Genomic DNA, 22,015 nt, shown 5'->3' with positions numbered 1-22,015 from the left:
TTTTGTGGAATTACACTACCAGTCAAAAGTTTTAGAACATCCCAATTTTTCCAGTTATTTATTGAAATTCAAGTCGTTCAAGTCCAATGAATAGCTTGAAATGGTACAAAGGTAAGTGGTGAAGTGCCAGAGGTTAAAAAAAAAGCTAAGGTGACCCAAAACTGAAAAATACTGTGTATTTCAGAATTATACAAAAAGAGCTGTTTCAGGGACCACAAAATGGGTCAACAATTTAAAGCTGTTTTGCAGAAATGGAGGTTGATCAAGTCTTAGCAGTTGGTGCTACTAATTCCTGAAGCACTGCGCTTGGCGGAGGTAAATATATGAGGAAGTAAATATATGACAACATATTACAATGTATGAATATAATTTCTGCTATATTACACTCTTCTGCATTCTGTGTGCATTATTGCGGCCATACCTCCATGCACAGAGACAAAGAGACTGTATGACTGAAAAAAGGACTCATTCCATTCATGCTGTTGTTCTATGGAACAAACATGCCAAGGTGCTGAAACCAATGCGAGTGAAGAGTGAATCCTCTTCCTCCCCAAAGAAACACATAAGCATGCACATGGCAATGTACTGATGCCGACAAAATAAATTCATATTGTCCCAGGTCAAGTGCCCACGAGACAGTTTTTTTCTGAACGAGAAATCGAGATCGAGAAATCGGACACGAGATCTTGTGACACCCCTGGTAAATATGTGATTGATTTTCTCCTTTGTTCTTGTTTCGTTTTTTTATATCATATTTTTCTGACTTACTGTTATCTAATTTCATTCGTCATTCCTATTTTTTTATCCTTTTTACCCAATGGATAGCGTGTACGTCCCTTTGGGCTGGCAACCAGTCCGGGGTGTACCCCGCTTCTCGCCCAAAGCCAGCTGGGATAGGCTCCAGCATACCCCCACAACCCGAGTGAGGAGAAGCGGCATACAAACTAGATGGATGGATAATAGTCTTCTACTTGCGTTTTTATTGTCTTCTTTTAATCACAAATGAATAACAAATGACTTTCTCTGGACATGTAGTTAATAGAATTTTTTGTATTTTATATTGTATAGTTCATGATACACGAGATTGGGTCTACGATAACGAGACAAAACAAGATTTTAACTTTAATTTTAAGAAAAGTACAATGAAAAAATATAAAAACTAGACAAGCACTCTGAAAGTGCAGACCTCCGCCGGTCGCCATAGTTCCCCCCATATTGTAATTCACACCAAAATAATAATCCTACATTATTTTGATCAGTCTTTGATATTTTGTAGAACCTGTTGGAAACTTGTCCTGCATTTTTTTTTTAAGTGCTCTGACCATTTTTTGTGGAATTACACTACCAGTCAAAAGTTTTAGAACATCCCAATTTTTCCAGTTATTTATTGAAATTCAAGTCGTTCAAGTCCAATGAATAGCTTGAAATGGTACAAAGGTAAGTGGTGAAGTGCCAGAGGTTAAAAAAAAAGCTAAGGTGACCCAAAACTGAAAAATACTGTGTATTTCAGAATTATACAAAAAGAGCTGTTTCAGGGACCACAAAATGGGTCAACAATTTAAAGCTGTTTTGCAGAAATGGAGGTTGATCAAGTCTTAGCAGTTGGTGCTACTAATTCCTGAAGCACTGCGCTTGGCGGAGGTAAATATATGAGGAAGTAAATATATGACAACATATTACAATGTATGAATATAATTTCTGCTATATTACACTCTTCTGCATTCTGTGTGCATTATTGCGGCCATACCTCCATGCACAGAGACAAAGAGACTGTATGACTGAAAAAAGGACTCATTCCATTCATGCTGTTGTTCTATGGAACAAACATGCCAAGGTGCTGAAACCAATGCGAGTGAAGAGTGAATCCTCTTCCTCCCCAAAGAAACACATAAGCATGCACATGGCAATGTACTGATGCCGACAAAATAAATTCATATTGTCCCAGGTCAAGTGCCCACGAGACAGTTTTTTTCTGAACGAGAAATCGAGATCGAGAAATCGGACACGAGATCTTGTGACACCCCTGGTAAATATGTGATTGATTTTCTCCTTTGTTCTTGTTTCGTTTTTTTATATCATATTTTTCTGACTTACTGTTATCTAATTTCATTCGTCATTCCTATTTTTTTATCCTTTTTACCCAATGGATAGCGTGTACGTCCCTTTGAGTAGTGATTGCATTTGCAAGACTTTTCTGGCCTCTGGTGGTCAATTTTAGGAATGCAATGCAATGAGTGATGACAAAAATCCATCTAAAAATATTTTTAGGGAAAATGTAGACCCTTCAAAACACAAAAAAATACTTTACCTTAAAAACCACAACAACAACAAGTGTAATAAATTAAATTACATTTATTTATTCAAAATTCGTTTCATTGACGCTTATGTAATTTGCTTTTAATTTGTAATATAAAATGCGATGCATGCACAGTAATAATGATGTGTTATTTTTATTATTAAACATTTTTGCAATTTATTTATTATTATGCTGTAAATGTTATATTTTATTATTTGGCATTGTTGGAAGATAATTGCTTTATTGTTAATATTTTTTTCTGGTGACGCCATTGTCGCGTCAGAGCCGGTGGTTAGAGACACATTGAAGTTAAAAATATGACCAGAAGTATCTCAGAGCGCGTGAATGTTTTCCCTTCAAAATAAAGCAGACATTGTTCTAATAAGTACAAAAAGAGAGTATTTTGGAGTGAGATATGATGTTCACTCATGTTGATATGAATACGTTATAATAAATTAAAAAAACGGGGAAAAATGAACAAAAAGTGTCTAAAAATGAAACACAGCAGCTTGAGTGATACTCTGGCCCTTTACTTTGAAAATCTTTACTAGGAAGTTTCACATTTTTCTTGTTGGTTTGACTGACGCGAATCTCTGCCAGAGCGCTGTCGGAGGATAATCGCGGGTGGCGAGTTTGTCAATTTGGCACAAGAAAGAGACGCCAGAAATCATGTGTTGATAAATGTTTCTAACCTCTTCAAATATCATTTCAATTGATGAGCCATCTTATTTAGCGTTTGTGACCCTTGCATGATCGACAATGCGGTCGCCGGCTTGGTGCGTCGCCAGTGGGGCTCTCCTTCTCCTCCTCTGTAAGCTGAGGCTGATTGACGGGGCCGGAAAAGAGCGGACCTGCACTGAGGTGAGCAATGCCACACGATAAAACGTTTTATTCCCTATTAATTTGACGGAAACATCGCATTCAATCCATGTTAATTGCAGGGTTGAGATCGATTGGAAAACACTGATTGGTCCTTTTCTGACGTTCAATATCTTATCTTACAGGCGCACTTCCGGTTTGCTTTTTAAAACTCTTGCAATTCTCAAAAGTTTATCACCATAACAGGACATTAACATCACTCAGTGCCCCTCTCCAGTGTGTTGACCTTGGCCACGCGGTGTTGCTGAGAGGCTGTTATCAGTTTCCTGCATGGACTGGTTTTTCCGTCCCTCGGTCTGGATCAGCTCAGCACCTCCCTCTTATGCTAGACTGGTGCCGGACTGGTCCTATGTAGAGACCGTAAAGGCAATCGTCACACTGCCTGCCTCTATTTGGGGGTTCTCTTTGTGTGCATTTGATCCTAAGTATGCAAATGCTTACTTGTACATGCACTGATCAGACCACCATGTGAACCAGTTGCCATGGACATTGGGGTGGAATGTTGTGTATCCAGGGCGAAGGAGTGGTAATTGCTTGTAGCACTGGTTCATCGTATTGTGAGCATAGCATGGCAAGTGCAGCACCTTCATCTTTATTGTCCATCAAAGCAAACATCTACACCCACATTCAGGGGGTGGACGCATCTTCTACTTCTACACCAGTACAATCTAATACATGAATATACAGTGGCGTGAATCACTTCCTGATTTCTTATTTTTTGCATTTTTCTCACACTTAAATGTTTCAGATCATCAAACAAATTGAAATATTAGTCAACACAACTGAACACAAAATGCAGTTTTTAAATGAAACTCTTTATTTTTAAGGGAGAAAAAAATCCAAACCTACATAGCCCTGTGTGGAAAAAGTCACCACTGTTCCATGTTTTTTTCTATTTGTGGAGAATGGCTCTCACTGTGGTTTGCTGGGGTCCCAAAGCTTTAGAAATGGCTTTATCATCTTTTTCCAGACTCTCAATTAACCACAGTTAAGTAATGTTTTAACAGAGTGCGATCACTTTTTCACACAGGGCCATGTCGATTTTTTATTTATTTCTCCCTTGAATAACAAGAGATTTAACTTAAAAACTGCATTTTGGGTTCAGTTGTGTTGTCATTGACTAATATTTAAATTTGTTTGAAGATCTGAAACATTTAAGTGTGACAAACATACAAAAAAAAAAGAAATCAAGAAGGGGTCAAGCACTTTTCACACCACTGTATGATTAAATAATATATTCTACCTTTACAAAGATACTGTAATTTATGCTCAGGTTTGCGCTGCAATACTTTATTGTGGTTGTGGTTTGTGTTGGTGTCGTGCATTATACCGAGAGCTGTTTCTAATATTTTGCCTCACTCATGTACACTCATGTAAATAAACAAACTCAAATTGTAGAAACACCTATCAGGATGCAGTACAGGTGCCCACTACTGCTTGCATACTGCAACAGCAAGTATAAAGGTACACAACAAAATGTTTTCCCATAAAAAGTAATGGAAATAAAAATAATAATGTAACATGTTAAAGGGAGAGTTTGGATTTTTTGACATGAAGTTGTAGGACATCCCCGTCAGCAGTGTAGTGCATCAGCTGTGACTTCTGGACTCATGGGACCAATTGGGGGTGCGGGTAAGTCACTTTTGCTGTACTACACTGCTGATGGGGATGTCATGCAACTTCATGTAAAAAAATCCAGACTATCCCTTTTATTTAAATAACATTTCGCAGTCACACCCCCCACCACTTTAATGCTCAACTCAAATGTCATTATCTTTCAATGATAAAGGCATAATGTGTTGTGTTGCATGCCATGTTGTTCGGACTTGTCACACAAATGTAAAAATAACTTAATCACTGTAAAACGAGTCAGAGCTTTTGTGACCTGGAGAGCTGTCTTTCACTTTGCCTGAAATATGAAAAAGAGGGGGTTCTCTTACTGTATATTCGGGGCCGTCTTCTTCGGATCAATATGGTAATATCTATAGATGTTGTATTGAATCTCATCAGATTGTTCAAATGTACCGAATGTTGCCAGTCCCTTCTGTCTACTGTATGTGTTCAAGATTTTTTATTTTACAGGGGGACTACTACTACGAGTACACAGAATGCGACAGCTCCGGATCTCGGTGGAGAGCAGCCATCCCACACAACCCCGGAACCTGCATCGGCCTACCAGAGCCGGTGCGCGGCACAGAGTGCAGTAAGTGTGTGTGCGCGCGCGCCTTTATGTACGTGTCTGTTGTGCATATGTCTGTGTAAGAGAGCACACCTCATCACCTCCTTATCAGCGGCTTGGAATTTCCATTGCCACATCCTGACCATCCTGTCTGGGTGTACTCCAAAGGCAAAGTCCAATAAATGCAGAAGTATCACACACAGCAAATGGTGTTGGTAAAACATGATAGGACTGCACAGAGAATGTGTACATTTCTGGTACAGATCTCACTTCTAAAGCACTGAAAACATGAATGGTAAGTTTGAATTTGGGATGGTCATAATAATTGTCAATTATGTGTTTGTGTATATATTGCACCTTGATGCAATTAAGACACAATGGAGTACCAAACTTGGCTTAATTTGGATTAAGTCCAACTAGTTTTAGGTAAAAAAAAAGAATGACATGATGCTAGTTGTGGGAAGCGGAGCTACATCAATATGATACTGGCATTGAAGTAGGAGTTTAAAGCGATACGCTCCTATGCTTAAAAAAATCTAAAATAAATTTGGGTTGTTTTTGTCCATAGTCAATCAAGGTAATTTAGTCAATAAATGCTTATTTTGAAGGGCTATATCACTGACACTTCTGTGGGAAATGATGAGTCATTCTCACGGTTTGGTGGTGGAAAGCAGGAAATACTGCTTAAAAACACTCCACTAATGTTGTACGATGTGGTAGGACCAGTTTGTTAGATTTCCCAGTAACAGGTTTGTCCTGTGCTACATCACCGATGCTTCACTTCTGCAGTAGATCCTCACAGCAATAAAACATCTGCATCTCCTAGCAACTGGACAACAAATCGTATACTGTGCATGATTTAATAAGTGTCCCTTAAGCAGGTTTATGGTATGGCTTGTTTGTCACCTTTCTGGCTGAGCGGAGAAAGTGCAGTGACAGTGTGTAACAGGATGGAAAGATTACATTACTATCAATGCCTCAGTGACTCCTCTGTTACCCTCACTCTATCATTTCATGTTGTAGGAGCAAAATAGCTTTATTCATCAGGATATTTTATGCACATTCTTTTTGTGTACCCAAAAGCATTTTCATGCAAAGCCGGCGAGTTTCTGGAGATGTCAGCTCAGGAGTGCACCCGATGTGCAGCAGGAAGCTACTCCCTGGGCAGCGGCATCCGGTTTGACCAATGGGATTCCATGCCTGCGGGATTCAGTAGCCTAGCAACCGCCCTGGAAAACAGTCCTCACAGAGATGGCACCATCACATGCAACAGGTAGTGAGGCAGTGAGACACAACTGGGATGGAATGGGAAATGTACAGTATTTCACAAAAGTGAGTACACCCCTCACACGTCAGAAATACTGTAATGCTGGTTTATCATTCCGGTGACAATACTATAGAAATTAAACTTCGATATTCTTTAGAGTAGTCAGTGTGCGGCTTGTACAGTTGTCCCTTGCTACTTTGCGGTTCAAATTTCACGGTTTCACTCTGTCACGTTTTTTTTTTCAAAAATATATTATTTAATAAACCATGCTGTTTGGTGGTTGAATGTGGCCTATTTTTTTTGTTATTTTTTGCCTAAATTAAGCATTTTCAAGCATAGAAATTGCTAAACAACAGGAACAGCAGGCTTTATTGCAGGTTTGAACACAACAGGCACAATAATTCCTAATAGCAATCCCTAATAAAAACACGGACTACTGTTGCAGCTGCAACCCACGCCATGCTCAAACTCAACTCTGAACCCTGACGTCACTTCCTTTCCGTCCACCACTCAGCTCCCCTAGGGAACACATTTGTAGTAACACACATGAGCACTTGAGTCTTCTTTATGTCTTATGGCTTATTTACTATTATTTTGTCTACTATATTAGGTAATACAAGTGTAAAGGTGACTATAGAGGTTTTAATTCATGTGTAGAGGGCTCTAATAATATATATTAAAAAAAAAATGTATTTAGAAGGTTGTAAACAGGGGCCGCACGGTGGTCTAGTGGTTAGCACGTTGGCCACACAGTCACAGTTGGAGATCGGGAAGACCTGGGTTTGATTCTCCCCTGGGCATTTCTGTGTGGAGTTTGCATGTTCTCCCCATGCGTGGGTTTTCTCCGGGTACTCCGGTTTCCTCCCACATTCCAAAAACATGCATGTTAGGTTAATTGGCGACTCTACATTGTCCATAGGTGGCCATAGTGTGAATGGTTGTTTGTCTATATGTGCCCTGCGATTGGCTGGCAAACTCGAGAGGCGAACCCAGATCTTCCTGCTCTCCTGACTGTGTGGCCAACATGCTAACCACTAGGCCACCGTGCAGCCAGATTACTGTATAGCAGTATTGATTTACTGTACTCTTAAAATAAGTCAACATACAGACATCTTTGATATACTGTACATATAAAATATAAAACAAAACATAAAATGCCGCATTGTTCTCTTGGATTTGAATAAAGTATCTGTCCATCTCAATTTCACAACTGACCCTACGTAAACCTTACGTAATGAACATAGCTCCACAGGCATACACATCATATGGGCTGCCGTTCTTCCTCTTCTTGTTTAGGCGGGTCACAACCAACATTTAGGTACATACCGCCACCTACTGTACCGGAATGTAGATGCGTTGTGTACATTCTCAGTGAACCCGGTAGTGAGTGACAAGCTTCGTTCATACAAAACACACAAAGAATTGGATATGATGCCGCTTTCAAGTTAAGGCAACGGATTTGAGGATAAGCGGCACAGAAGATGGATGGCATTGGATTTGCTGTCAAGACAAGGAAACATAGCTGCTTCACGAAGGACTACTGCCATTGAAGGACACAGCTGACCGAAAGAGAGAGAGCCGACGTTTTAACGAAATTAGGACGCTATTCAATTTTGATACGGATTCACCAAGCGTTGGCTTGTTCACCCACTAATAGGGAACGTGAGCTGGGATTAGGCTGTCGTGAGACAGGTTAGTTTCACCGTATTGATGATGTGTTCTGTTGTATGAAAAGTTAAAAAAAAATCTTTCAGTGTAACATCTTTTTGCGCACTAAATATCTCATTTTACATTTTTCTATATTTCTGAGTTATAACGTTTGAGTCTAGCTGCTGTGTGATAAATTTAATGTTTGTAAGATGACACCATGAGTCAGATTGTTATAATGAGTCATGACCCCCTGCAATTTCCAATGGGTTGTAAAGGTTGTTGTGAGTTTATTCGTAGCTCATGATTGGCTCCTGTCAAATTATGACCTGACTCGTCTTCACAGACTCGTGCGTGCCACAATATGCCACTTTAAGATGTCGATATGTGTGGCTTATACACTGGTGCGGCTTATATGGGAACCTCTAAATTTAGTGGGTGCGATCTATACACCGGTAATGACGGTAAATAGCTGGCAACACAAGTGAGCTTCACAGTGAACAGGTCGTTTCAATATTTAGTGTGAGCACCATTGTTATCGAGCACTGCCTTAATCCTTTTGAACATGGAAGTCACCAGACCTGCACAGGTTGTTAATAGAATTGTCTTCCACTCTTTCATGAGGACATCACTGGCGGAGCTGGAGGATGTTAGATACCTTGCGCTTCTCCATCGTCCTCCCCACTTGAGGATGCCCCACAAGCTCTCAGTTGGGTTCGAGTCTGTTTCTAACGTTCCCCTCAATGCCGTGTAGCTCGCCAGTGCCTGCAGTACTCATGTAACCCTGACTGTAGGCATAACACAACTATCTAGATAGTCACTTGTGTTGACAGCTATTTAGACAATTATTTTCAGTGGATAGTATTGCTATACTGCTATACAAGCTGTACGCTATATCCAAGTTTTATTTCTATGGTATTGCCCTTTGAGAAGATATACTGTACTGTAATATAAATAGTTGCTGACACTCACTCACTTTTATCAGATACTTGTGTGTATGTCCACATGAGGAACATCTGAATGGGGCCACATGGAAGATGAAAATGTTTTTTCTGCAGTTCTTCTTGGGTGCCTCAGGGAAGCTATCTGGAGTCCAACAGGGATGAATGTACGGTCTCGCTGATATATGCGGTCCATCTGAAGAAGCAGGGATCTGTCAGCTTTGAGTACCAGTACCCGGACAACAACCTGCTATTTGAGTTCTTTGTGAGTAGCACACACATTTTAAAAGTTTTTTATACACTATTGGATCTCATGTACATTGGAACCTTGGTTAGCGTCATTAATTCATACTAGAAAATCTGACTCTAACCGAAACAGACGTCAACCGAATCAGAAAAAATACTGTAAATGTAATTAATCCATTCCAGATAGCCAAAAACACGTTTTTTATAGTTTTACAATTATAGTTTGCCATGCAGAAAACAATTCAAAACACATATAAATGCATATAAATGACGAATGAAAGGGATGAATGAACATTTAAGGTTACTTTTACCTTCATTGAAGATGTGATTTTGACGACTGTCTCCAAAGACACGATGTGGCAGCGAGATCAACCAGCACCACCTTCCTGTTTTGACATGAGTTGTTTCTTGAATTCAATAGTGTTTCTCACTTCAATAATGTAACCCAAAATGAAGAAAGTTGCAAGTGCCAGCATTTTGATAAAGAAGGTAAGAAACCTTATTGAACTCAAGAAATAAGTCATGACAGAACAGGAAGATGGTATCTATGTGGTGTCTTGCCGCCACATCGTGTCTGTGAGAGCAGTAGTCTTCAATGAAGGTAAAAGTAACCTTAAATGTTCATTTATCCCTTTCATTCGTCATTTATATGTATTTAGCATGGTTTTATGTATTTAAAACTCTAATTATAAAACTATAAAAACATGTTTCGTGTTAATTTTTGAGAGTCAACTGCTGATGACATAATAGACAGGTGACGTAAATTCCGGTTGCCAATTTGCTCACTTGCTAATAGGATGCTAACAAGGAAGGATGTGATTTAAAAAAAAAAAAAAAAAAAAAAAAAAAAAGGAAACAGATGGACTCACGCATTGTTTTAAGAACACGACAAGACGCATGCCATATTGTACACTAACTGGAGAATACACGCAAACTGAGGCAAAAGTGTAATTAAGTGTGTTAAGAGGTGGGAGTTAAAGACGCAAATCAATTATTTGTGTTGTAGATACAGAATGATCAGTGTCAGGAGATGGATCAGACCGTGGACACCAAGTGGCTTAGGCTCAGCAATCAAGGAGAGTGGGCGACACACACGGTAAATTCCAGATTAATTCCATATGACCCGTGCTGTAGCTTATCTCTCATGTTCAACATGCAAGGTGAACCTAAAGTCTGGCACCAACATCATGTATTGGAGGACCGGTGGAGTTCTTATGGGAGCAAAAGCGGTGAAACCTGTCTTGCTGAAAAATATCCAAATAGAAGGTTGGCTTCGTTTCTTTTCATCTGTCCGCTTTTTGTTGTTTCTCTAAATGAAATATTTATCACTCTTCCTTGTCTTGGTCTGTTTCGATTTCCAGGGGTGGCTTATACGTCGGAGTGTTTCCCTTGTAAGCCGGGGACATTCAGCCGTGTCCCGGGCTCCTCCTCTTGCGAACCCTGCCCTCGGGACACCTACTCGGGTCACGGTGCAAGTTCCTGCACTTCCTGCAACACCACCACCCAATATGCAGGTATATATACACAGTACACTCAAAAACACAAGATACTTTCATCAGTTAAGTTTAATAATGTTGGATACTTGTGGTATTTTATTTTATTTAATGGAAGATGAGGGCTCAGGTGTTTGTAAGGACAAACCGCCATGTTCCAAGAAGGACTATTTCAACATCCACACAGCTTGTGACAATGAGGGCAAGGTAAGGAAATATATTTAACCTTTTAACTCCAACATCACTTTCTAGACTAGTTTCCTTACTTGCCTTCTTTTGTAATTCCAGACCCAGATCATATATAAATGGATCGAGCCAAAGATCTGCCTTGAGAATGTGACTGGAGCTGAAGAGCTGCCCCCTGGTGGCAAGCGTGAGCCCTGCCCTCCTTGCAACCCCGGTTTCTATAACAACGAAACAGCCATCTGCTCGCCCTGCCCACCAGGGACCTACTCAGATGGCATGAAACGTACAGAGCTTGCTCTTCCGCTATTCTCTCTTCTATTTCTTCATCTTCTCTTTGCTAATCCATTCATTATTGTTTTATCCTCAGCATGTCTGCAGTGCCCGGCGGGCACCGAGCCCACTTTGGGTTACGAGTACAAATGGTGGAACGTTCTTCCTGCTAACATGAAGACCTCCTGTTTCAACGTGGGTAACTCCAAATGTGACGGCTTGAATGGTGAGTGTTTGTGGCAAAAGGACAATTTCTATGCTTTCATTTTTGGGAACAGGTCGGAAAAGGCCGTGACCTCAACCCTATCAAACATTTTTGGGATGAACCAGATAAACCAACAGGCACAAGATCTTTCTATTAGCACGGCTCCCAATTGGCTCCTCAGATTTTTTTTGTTCGTTGCTTAAACCCCTTGTTGTGTAACCCCCCTCTCCCCGTCCTGCTTAGTGTTTGTATCGACACACACACACGACACTGCCTGTTGACCAATCATGTGCGGCTTTAACAGAAGAAAAGATGAAGAAAAAAACGATGACTTGTTCACTGCAAGGAGCTGGCTCAAAGAGCTGTTTTGTTTGCGAATGACCCATCACTTGCAGATCACTTGCCTTCTGGCATCAGATATGTCCCTGTCGAAAAATTCCAACAGAGTCTAACATCCTGTAGAAAGCCTTCCCAAAAGAGCAGAAGCTGTTATAACTGCAAAGCTGTACATTTCAATTGTCTTGTGTCCCAATACTTTTGTCTGTATCTTGTATATTGAGGAGACGCAATCCCTACACTTGGACCAATGAATCGAGTCAAAACCAAGCACTTTCATTGAAATCATTCATGTTTTTTAGGTTGGGAAGTGGCTGGCGATCATATCCAGAGCGGCGCGGGAAGCTCAGATAACGATTACCTCATCCTTAGCGTCCATATTCCTGGATTCAAGTAAGCACACTTGTTCATCACTTGTTTGCGCTGTGTTCCTGCTGTGTCTGATTGTCTCCCTCTTTGGCGTCTTCCACCAGGCTCCCTACATCGATGTCTAGTCAGTCAGGGGCAGAATTTGGCCGCATTACATTTGAGTTTGAGACTTTATGCACCGCAGACTGTGAATTCTACTTCATGATGGTGAGGGATGCTCCTTCTCAAACAGCACGTTATCTCCTGCATCTTATCTTGTTCAATGTGTTTCTTTTGAAGGACATTAACAGGAAGAGCACCACAGTGGTGGAGTCATGGGAAAGGAGTAAAACAAGACAGACATACACACACGTCCTGACAAAGAATGCCTCTGTTTCCTACACATGGGCTTTCCAGAGGACTAATACGCCTTCAGATGTAAGTCCAGTTAGCGACTTGAAATCTTTAACACCAGAAAACTTCCATCCATCCATCCATTTTCTATGCCGCTTATTCTACTTAGGGTTGCGGGGGTATGCTGGAGCATATCCCAGCTGACGTCGAGTGAGAGGCGGGGTACACCCTGGACTGGTCGGCAGCCAATCGCAGCACCAGAAAACTTGCCCTCTATATTAATAGTTCTGTGTTCTGCAGGTTCGTCGCTACGTCAATGATGTGGCACGCATTTACTCCATCACGGTCAGCAACGCAGTGAACGGGGTGTCCTCCGAGTGTCGGGCCTGCGCCCTTAGCACTCAGCCGTCCAGCTCCGCCTGTGTGCCGTGTCCACCGGGTCACTACATAGACCCACATACCAGCCAGTGTACAGAGTGTCCTCGGAACACCTACCTCGTCTCACAGGCCACACCTGGTCCGGAAGCCTGCAAACCTTGTGGACCAGGCAGCCAGAGCAGCAAGGTTAGTTTGGATTTGGGGTCTAGCTTATCAAAGTCACATGAATACAGGCTAACACATATCTGTTGGCTTGTGTGTCTATCTGCCCTTTCAGATGAACACAATGTAAATCTCTGTTTGTCTTTTCACATACACATAATGTACGAGCCAGTTTCTTATTTTACTTACTATCGTCATAATCGGCCTGCTGATAAATCTGGCCGATTATGACGTATCACCACTTAATCAATATCGGTGAATATGTAACCAATACTAGGGTTAAAAGGTTAAAAACCTTCAGGGTTTTATGCTGCCAATTCCGATACAGATCATCCATGAGTGAAATGGACCGATATCAATCACATAGATTAAGTGTACATTTTAAAATGTATTTATGATGAGCGCTATTGGCCAGGGTTGCTGCATAAGGGGGAAAGGTTAGGACAATTCCAAGGTTCCCTGACTGCCAGGGGGCCCAAAAAATAGGTAATTATTAAAAAAAATATAAAGGGGGTGACCCCCTGCTATTGGCTATATGATATGAAAAAGGGAACCATAAAATCAATTTAGACAGAAACATATTTGACTTACTTTTTCAAGAGAACATCCATCCATTTTCTATGCCGGTTCTCCTCATTAGAATCAAGGGGATATGCTGGAGCCTATCCCAGCTAACTTTGGGAGACAGGTGGGGTACACTCGCTGGTCGCCAGCCAATCGCAGGGCACATATAGACAAACAACCATTCACACTCACATTCATACCTATGGACAATTTAGAGTCACCAATTAACCTAACATGCATGTTTTTGGAATGTGGGAGGAAACCGGAGTACCTGGAGAAAACCCACGCATGGGGAGAACATGCAAACTCCACACAGAAATGCCCAACGGAGATTCAAACCCAGGTCTTCCCGATCTCCTGACTGTGACTGTGTGGCCAACATGCTAACCACTAGACCACCGTGCGGCCTTCAAGAGAACATATTATGTGAAATTCACAGAGGATGAGACGCCTTCATTGAGCAGAGTTTTGATGTGAGAGTACATAGTTTGATGGCGTTCTAGCAGGACTTCCACGTATCCTGCAGTGGGGCTCCAAGTGAGAGAGCTGTCGGCAAACCCGATGTCAGAGGATGGTCACCTAAATGTCAGATGAATTCAATTATTTTTCGGGTTATTTGCTTGAGACTTTTTCACGGCATGTTTTGTAGGGTGCAAAATTCATATCACTCTCAAAAAGCAACAGTATTCCACTCTTGGAAAATCGGTAGCTTAGAGGTTCCCTTGCTTTTTCCTCCCTGTCCTGTGAATGCTTACATGTTCATTTCGATAAAATATGAAAACATAGAATTGTGTGGTAGTTCATGCAGAAATGTAAGAAATTCCAAAGGGTTCACATGCTTTTTCCTCCAGCTGTACTTACTGTATATACTATCCTAAATGTAAACATATACTGTATGTTCTTTCACATACACGTCTGTCCTTTATGCTGTCTGTCCTACATATTATACACATCATATATCATATTCACATACACACTGAATGTAATAAACATCAGTTTGTGGAAGAAATAACCATGGTCCAGCCTCTATAGTCATTGTCTGACACAACCACATCCCTTCTCTTCCAGGACCACCGTTTATGTTACAGCGACTGTCACTTCACCCACACAGACGGCAACCTCACTCTGACCTTTGACTTCAGCTCACTTGGCTCAGTGGGAACACTGATGAACGGGCCGAGCTTCACTTCCAAAGGAACCAAGTACTTCCACCTGTTCAATATCAGCTTGTGTGGAGGACAGGTGAGGTGAAATCTTACACATGCGGTTTAGCGAACCTTTTTCACATTACCTTGACTCTGTTTACGTCTCCTTTTAAGGACCAGTTGGCCTTATGCAAAGACAACGTGACGGACCTATCCATCAGCGATTCTCAGAGCGAGAGAGGCGAAGGAGCTAACGCTGTCAAGACCTTCATCTGTCAATCAACAGTAATACCAGCAAGTGGACGAGGCTTCAACACGGCACTCACCTCACAGTCCATCAACCTGGCTGACACATTCCTCGGTGAGCAACAGAGCCGCCATACAGAATGGATTCAACCACCTTTGGACCATACAGCAGGCTTTGCTGTAAATGATAGCAATGAATTTGATGTGGGAATGTCATTTAACAGGCACAACAGTCGAAAATACACATGAAGGTATTCGGGCAAGACCAGAGCTGTACCCCCAGACCTCCAAGAAAGTCCCAGATGTCAACTTCTTCTTCCGGTAAACTCATTTCTCTTCTCACCCTAAAATTTCTCAAGGGCATTAGTGTGTGTTTAGTATTTTCTAGGCAGTTTTTTTCCTGATTAATGTCTGAAGCATGAAATGTTGACCTTTTCCGTTCAAAATGTAAAAAAAGTCAGCATTGCTGTGATATGATAGTGTCTTGTAAAACTGCTTTAGTGCACCATATACCATACAATCCAGAAATATTAGAAAAAGAAGCGTACAACCGTTAATTCTTTACATACAGTCACAGGCCACAACAGTAGGTACACCGTCACAATCCAATGAAATATAATTTAGTTCTTGTTGTTGTTTTTGTCAAGGTGAGTTTCTATTGACACTGAGAAGTATTCATTTAACACACCGATTCTTAAACTATGGTACGAGTACCACTGGTGGTACGCAGGCTCTGTCTAGGGGTAGAGATTTTAAATTAAAAATACATTCAAATAAATATTTCCATTGCTGCAATATTGTTGTTTCACTCTATAAACTCTTATTACATGTGACAAGCTAATTACCTGTGAGTACAAACCATGGATTTAAGCCTAAACAGCGAGGCTGAGGTGGGACTTGGTGTAAAAAGTTGGACAATCATTGATTTAACAATGTATTCAATGTTGTGGTTGCAGTTTGCAGTACAGTTGTCCCTCGTTCATCATCATTTTTGTAGTTGAAGCATAGAAAACATATTTAGGACTTTCTTAGTACAGATTTTACCATTATTAGAGCCCTGTAGCCATGAAATAACACCCCTATAGTTACCTTCATGCTCCTCTTATTCTTTGTTTACACCACATTGCTAATGCGTAAGCTAAGGTATCACTGCAGTGACACGAGACAGCCGCCGCTCTCAGCATAGCATGCTGCGGAGCTAACTAGTTAGCCTCCAATTTATTAATTCTAAACTTAACAAAGGGTTTCAAACGGAGTGGGGGAAGAAGGACAACGTAAGAAGACACAAACTTACCATTTCTACACGGAATGGAAGGAGAACTCGTTTTCACTGGGTCATTGCAGTGTTAAGGTAATGTAATGTAAGGTAATGCCTCATCAATGTAACTAACATTACTGATGCCAAATGACCAGAATACTACTTAGAACTTGTCTTTCAATATTTTGTTGACTAAAAATAGGTCATAGTCAACCACAAAAGAGTGATCTTTGATTAGTTACCTCCATCTGCGCAAAGTGCAAGCGCAGAGCTGCGGTTATGTTTGCCAGCGTTTATCTGTTTTTTTGTTTGCGTACAAAAAAACTTGAACATTTCTGAATGAATTTGGATGAAATTTTCAGGAATTGTCAGAAATGGGATATGGAAGAACTGATTAAGGTTTGGGGGTGATCCGGATCAATGAAGGATTCAATCAAGGATCAGTCAAGGATTCTTTAACATTACGAGATAGGACCATTTTCGGCATTTGTGCATGTAACTCCACAAAAAATGGTCAGAGCACTTGGGGGAAAAAAAAAACACAGGAGAAGTTTCCAACAGGTCCTACAAAATATCAAAGACTGATCCAAAAAATGCAGGATTATTATTATTTTGGTGTGAATCACAATATGGGGGGGAGGACCTGTGGCGCTTGGCGGAGGCCTGTGCTCTCCGAGTGCTTCTCTAGTTTATTAGTTAATTGTTGAAAAACCGCAAGCAATGTTAAAACCGTGAAGTGGTGAGGGACGACTGTAGTGTAAAACCCCTCCAGTGCAGCACACTAGAAGGCATTTGTAATACCCTGCCTCATGTAATTAGATAAGCCAACCAAATACTTAAATCCACATAAAAGTGTAAATTCAAACCATTTGTTTTAGGTCTTTGGAGCCCACCTCATCTTGTGAATCAGGTCGCAGCACGGTGGTGACAGTTCGCTGTAATCCAGACAGAAGCACTAAAGGAGAACTCTCAGTGCCCAGGTACCATATTGCTATCATTCTATATACATTCTATACGGAGCACTTTGTGGTTGCCGTGGTGACATCCACTGATGGTATGCTATTTGTCTATTGCAGTACATGCCCTGCAGGAACCTGTGACGGCTGCACCTTTAATTTCTTGTGGGAGAGCTCTGGTGCCTGTCCCACATGCACGGAGCAGGACTACCATCGTATAGAGGGAGCCTGCAAGGGAGGACAACAGGTTTGTGTACTAAGCCCATCAAGTCCTCTCATGCTTAGATTTTACACATAGGTTTACTTCACGCTACTACTATCTTTATGGTCAGGACCTGTTGTATGTGTGGACCGAGCCCAAGGTGTGTATGGGAGGTGTGAACTTGCCTGAGAAGAAGACGGTGCCGTGCGAAGGAATGGAGTTCTGGGTGCGGCTCGGTGCAGGACTGGGCGCGTTCACTGCGGTGCTCCTCGTCTCGCTCACCTGCTACTTCTGGAAGAAGAATAAGCGGTACCCTTTCTTTAACCTCCTATATTTTACAGGCCACATTATTAGGTGCGAGTGAAAACCAATACAAGGTCTGTGTAAAAATAATAATGGCCAACTTTGACACTGTCAGAGGTATTTATGTAATAATATGTTGTTATTGTTATAACGCATAAGGTGTGTTTCTAATGTAAGGTTTTAAATTCAAATTATCAGAAGCACTTCTCAGTATGATGCAGCACAGTTAATCACAGCAAATTTCAACCAAAGTTATGTCCGTCTGACTAGTTGACAAATAATGACTTGCTGGGCGCTGCTGTCGTGTCCTGCAAGTGCTGATGCTGTGCTTTATAAAGTGGGTGCCAACCATGACACACAGCAGGTTTGTTTCAACATACAGTCATCCCTCATTTGTCGTGGTCAATTGGCTCCAGACCCGACTGTGATAAGAGTTTCAGTGAAGTAGAATTCCTTATTTATTAGGGGTGTCACAAGATCTTGGGAGATTAAAACTTCACAAGATTTATTCTTCAGAAAAAAACTGTCTTGTGGGCACTTGGCCTGGGACAATAATAAACAAATCCCAATAAATGAAAATGAAGAGTGCAGAAGGGTGTAATGTAGTAGAAATTAATTCATTAGAATTTATCATATTTTCATATTTTTTCGTTTGTCTCGTTCTTGTCGGCCAATATCGTGTCCCGTGTCGTGGACCCTATTATTCATGTATCAAATATTTTTTACTTCTTGCAATGACAATAGTCTGAATGTAACATTACTGCCACCTAGTGACCAGTGTAGAATGCTGCTTATCATTACAACACAGACTGTACGTATCCCTACGCTATGGTGTGTTTCCTTGGATAGGCTTACTGCAAGCTAATATAGTAGTAATACTTACACACTTGTAAATTATACTTACACACAACCACTAACCTGTGAGAATACTGCAACTTCTTCGATGATGATGATGATTCTGCGTAGATAAACGTGCACAGGCCTTTGGCTTTGAATCGGTGAGCATAGCATGTCTTCCGAACGCCTTATATTTGTATTTTAGTTCATTTCCACATTCATTTTTATACTTGAAAATGTAGGCAATAAATACACGAACATTGCTAAAATGTACATTTAAAAAAAACTAATAATAGGCCATAGTCAGCCATGAAACAGCAGTGATTTTTAAAATTAATATTTTTGAAAAACTGTGATAGAGTGAGGCAGCGAAAGTGGCGAGGGACGACTGGATCTGGTGGGTCGCTGCTCCCACAAGACCCCAATAAAAACACACTGGAAAAGTGAACCGTAAACTATCGCCTGTTATCCAAATAAAGCCAGAATCTTTGGCACAGCTTTTGTACTGGATATCATTAGATTGTATAGATGTACATAATAAAGTGTCTCTTGGCTTTGTCCTTGCTGTACAAACTCTCTTCTCATCACACTTTAATTCTTTGAGCCAGTCCCTCCTGCTGTATTCTTTTCCTTTTGGCTGTCACAGATTTCCAATTACTCGTGTTTATTTTCGCTCCGCCTTCATGTGTTGACTGTCTTTATCTGTGGCCCAGGTTGGAATATAAGTACTCCCGCCTGGTGATGTCTGCCAACAAGGAGTGCGAGATGCCAGGAGCTGACAGCTGTGCCGTGATGGAGGGAGAGAATGAGGGGGACATGGAAGACGAAGTCGTCTACTCGAAGCCGTCATTGCTCGGCAAACTCAAAGCCATAGCTTCCAAAGTGAGTAGAGTGAGGCGTTGTTTTCACTTTACTGTGATCTTATTTTAATGCATGACTAAGTGATTTTTGTGTCTTGATTTTAGGGAAATGGAGAAAGCTATGAAAACATGCAGCTAAACTCGTCTCGTTCCAAAGCTTTGGTGTGGAGTTAAATAAATTGTGAGTCAGCCTCAGGAGATTGAAGACCCCTTTAACCATTTACCCCACCTTTTTTGAGCTTTTCTGGGTGTACACATACACACACACACATTTACATACATGGTGGCCTTAAAGCCGGGTACGAGCGAACAGTCCAACTCTGTGTGGCGCCATAACAGACACTTCCTGTAAATGTTGGAAGAGCTCAGGGTAAGACAGGGAGCTATGTCGCAGCATTTGGTTTGTATTTATTATTAAGTTAGTTAAGAGGTGGGTGTTTTGTGTGTTCACCCCGCCCCCTGTGGCCATACAAGTCCTATTTCATCATCGGTGTGTTATTTCTTGTTTATTTTTTCAGTGAAATCATTGCGATGAGGTTAACACAGTCTGAAAATGAAGACAATGGAGACAAGGTTGTGGTGTTGACTGTCAATGTACTGCAAATAAATTATGAATTATTTATGTATAAGTGGACCCAGATTGATTGCTTTGTCTTGAAGGAGTTAAACGCACTTTATTTTGCTCAGTAGTATATTTTTAGACCATGTAATTCATGGTATAATCGTCAAATATTAGGAATATTGTAAATTCTATGTTAATTCTATAATCTTTTATAATTGTATATACATTATGTATTATATCTTAAATTAATCAAACCATCTGTGGCACTGGCCTATGTTAACTACAAAAATGAATATTGATATATACAGGAATCAATAAATAATAATAAAAAATACTTACAAACATTTAAATGGTGGTAGCTTCTATTCATATTATTGTAGTTATTTTAATAATCTACTGCAATATTAGTTTATTAAAATAATCTCCATCAGCCAAGGTTAGATTTGTTGTGTTTGACCAAACTAGGGTTTGGATTATTAATTCTAAATATTAGTATTATTAACTATTAATAACTTACTTGTTTATTCCAGAATTCCACCACTTACTCAGCCATGCGTGTTTCAAAATTTCACAACGTTTACATGGCGTTTATAGCAAATTCAGAAGCGTTGGCATCCAGTAGGCTTTATGTTTGTGTAATGACTACATCCTACCACCAGAGGTCGATCATGGCCTGGCCAGAGCCGAAGTCTACTGCAATTGGACAAAGATAATGGGCGGAAAACATATATATATATTTTTTAAATACCTGCTATTTTTTAAATAAAGATATTGGAGTCAACGGTGTTCACATAAACCATAAATCAACATCACTGCTTGAAAAATGTTTTCCGCCATTTATCTCCCTTTTTCCTGTTATGTGGGGGCTCTCAAACTGGATCACTTTGTGCTATGACGGCCAGTTCTCCAGTAACTGGTTTAATTGGAGTGCCATCACTTGGGGAGCAGATTAGAAGCAGTCTTACTGGCATCTCCCAACATTTGCTCACACGCACTGTGAACAGAGTCTGCGTGTGCGTGTGCGTGTGTGTGTGGGAGAGTAAAGGGGGCTGTGAGGGGCTGCCAGTGTTGCTGAAGGGACAAATCTATCTACACTCGCAGTCAGCGTTTTTACATTTTAGCTGAGATTTAGAGGAACTTCACACACCCTCACTGAACTACTTTTTTGCGAGGTGGGGGTGGAGGGCGAGTGGGGAATGAGTGGGACAGACAGCAGCACCGGCTCGTTACTTGTTATTTATTTGTCGGACGCCATCACAGTCTGCTTGGTTATTAAACGGAACACATAACTATTGCTTGTCAACGGCAATTTATATGAATTAATGGCGATCAACTGCAAAATTGTAGGTTGGCCCAAAACAAAATACACATCAACAGGGTCTTACAGCTGTTTTTAACATTTTCTTAAGTAAAAATCGCAGACCGTTTCCCGATCAAATACAATGGGACTGTGGCAAATCTCTCTTTTCGGCTTAAGTGCACAGCTGAGCCTACGGTCTGAGTGCACTTCACTGGATGGTGAATGTCGTGTGCCTGTTCCTGTTCGTCAGCATGTTACCAGCACATTTATTATTTCCCATCGCTTTCTACAGCCTGTGTAATATCTTAAATGTAGGTATAAGGTCATTATTCTTGCTGCAGTCCTTCCATAGAGAGGAAAAGCCAGCGTTTTTTTTTTCTTCTTGACAGCACCATCAGCTTGAATTAGATTTAGCAACACATCAAATGCATTAAAAATGTTTATGCTCTGTTGAATAAATGAACTTAACAGCCAACATAGTGTATATCCAAGCTCAACAGAAGGTGATCACACTTTTACAACAAAGTACCAGAACTTTTCCTGGAGACGGATGTACTGTACTTCGTACACAAATAAAAGGTAAGACAACAAACAA

At 40.8% G+C, this 22,015-nt stretch overlaps 1 protein-coding gene across 3 annotated transcripts; it reads left to right on the top strand.

The window, feature by feature from the left end:
- The first annotated feature begins 2,883 nt into the window (after nt 1–2,883).
- Nucleotides 2,884–20,187, top strand: elapor2a (endosome-lysosome associated apoptosis and autophagy regulator family member 2a). 3 transcript variants are annotated; one of them, XM_054775646.1, is made up of 22 exons: nt 2,884–3,157; nt 5,258–5,378; nt 6,438–6,627; nt 9,327–9,474; nt 10,462–10,551; nt 10,616–10,721; nt 10,817–10,969; nt 11,067–11,155; nt 11,237–11,417; nt 11,502–11,630; nt 12,248–12,338; nt 12,419–12,521; nt 12,594–12,731; nt 12,948–13,211; nt 14,820–14,993; nt 15,071–15,257; nt 15,367–15,463; nt 17,279–17,380; nt 17,477–17,603; nt 17,689–17,867; nt 19,412–19,580; nt 19,664–20,187. In XM_054775646.1, the coding sequence occupies exons 1-22, from the start codon at nt 3,056–3,058 to the stop codon at nt 19,730–19,732; spliced, it is 3,009 nt and encodes a 1,002-aa protein (XP_054631621.1). In that variant the 5' UTR covers nt 2,884–3,055; the 3' UTR covers nt 19,733–20,187. The 3 variants fall into 3 exon arrangements, with proteins under 3 accessions (XP_054631621.1, XP_054631622.1, XP_054631623.1); XM_054775647.1 differs by lacking the exon at nt 6,438–6,627; XM_054775648.1 differs by lacking the exons at nt 2,884–3,157; nt 5,258–5,378 and having other exon boundaries at nt 6,541–6,686.
- The last annotated feature ends 1,828 nt before the right edge of the window (nt 20,188–22,015 follow it).

Source organism: Dunckerocampus dactyliophorus, chromosome 5, assembly GCF_027744805.1.
Source record: "Dunckerocampus dactyliophorus isolate RoL2022-P2 chromosome 5, RoL_Ddac_1.1, whole genome shotgun sequence".
NCBI classification, from domain to species: domain Eukaryota; kingdom Metazoa; phylum Chordata; class Actinopteri; order Syngnathiformes; family Syngnathidae; genus Dunckerocampus; species Dunckerocampus dactyliophorus.
This window is presented reverse-complemented; position numbering and strand designations above follow the sequence as displayed.

Bases quoted from the DNA above. Each gene is read 5' to 3' on its own strand.
- elapor2a (XM_054775646.1), top strand. From the start codon at position 3,056: ATGCGGTCGCCGGCTTGGTGCGTCGCCAGTGGGGCTCTCCTTCTCCTC. The intron at 11,156-11,236 runs GTAAGGAAATAT...TTGTAATTCCAG, and splicing joins CTTGTGACAATGAGGGCAAG to ACCCAGATCATATATAAATG. The intron at 19,581-19,663 runs GTGAGTAGAGTG...TCTTGATTTTAG, and splicing joins TCAAAGCCATAGCTTCCAAA to GGAAATGGAGAAAGCTATGA.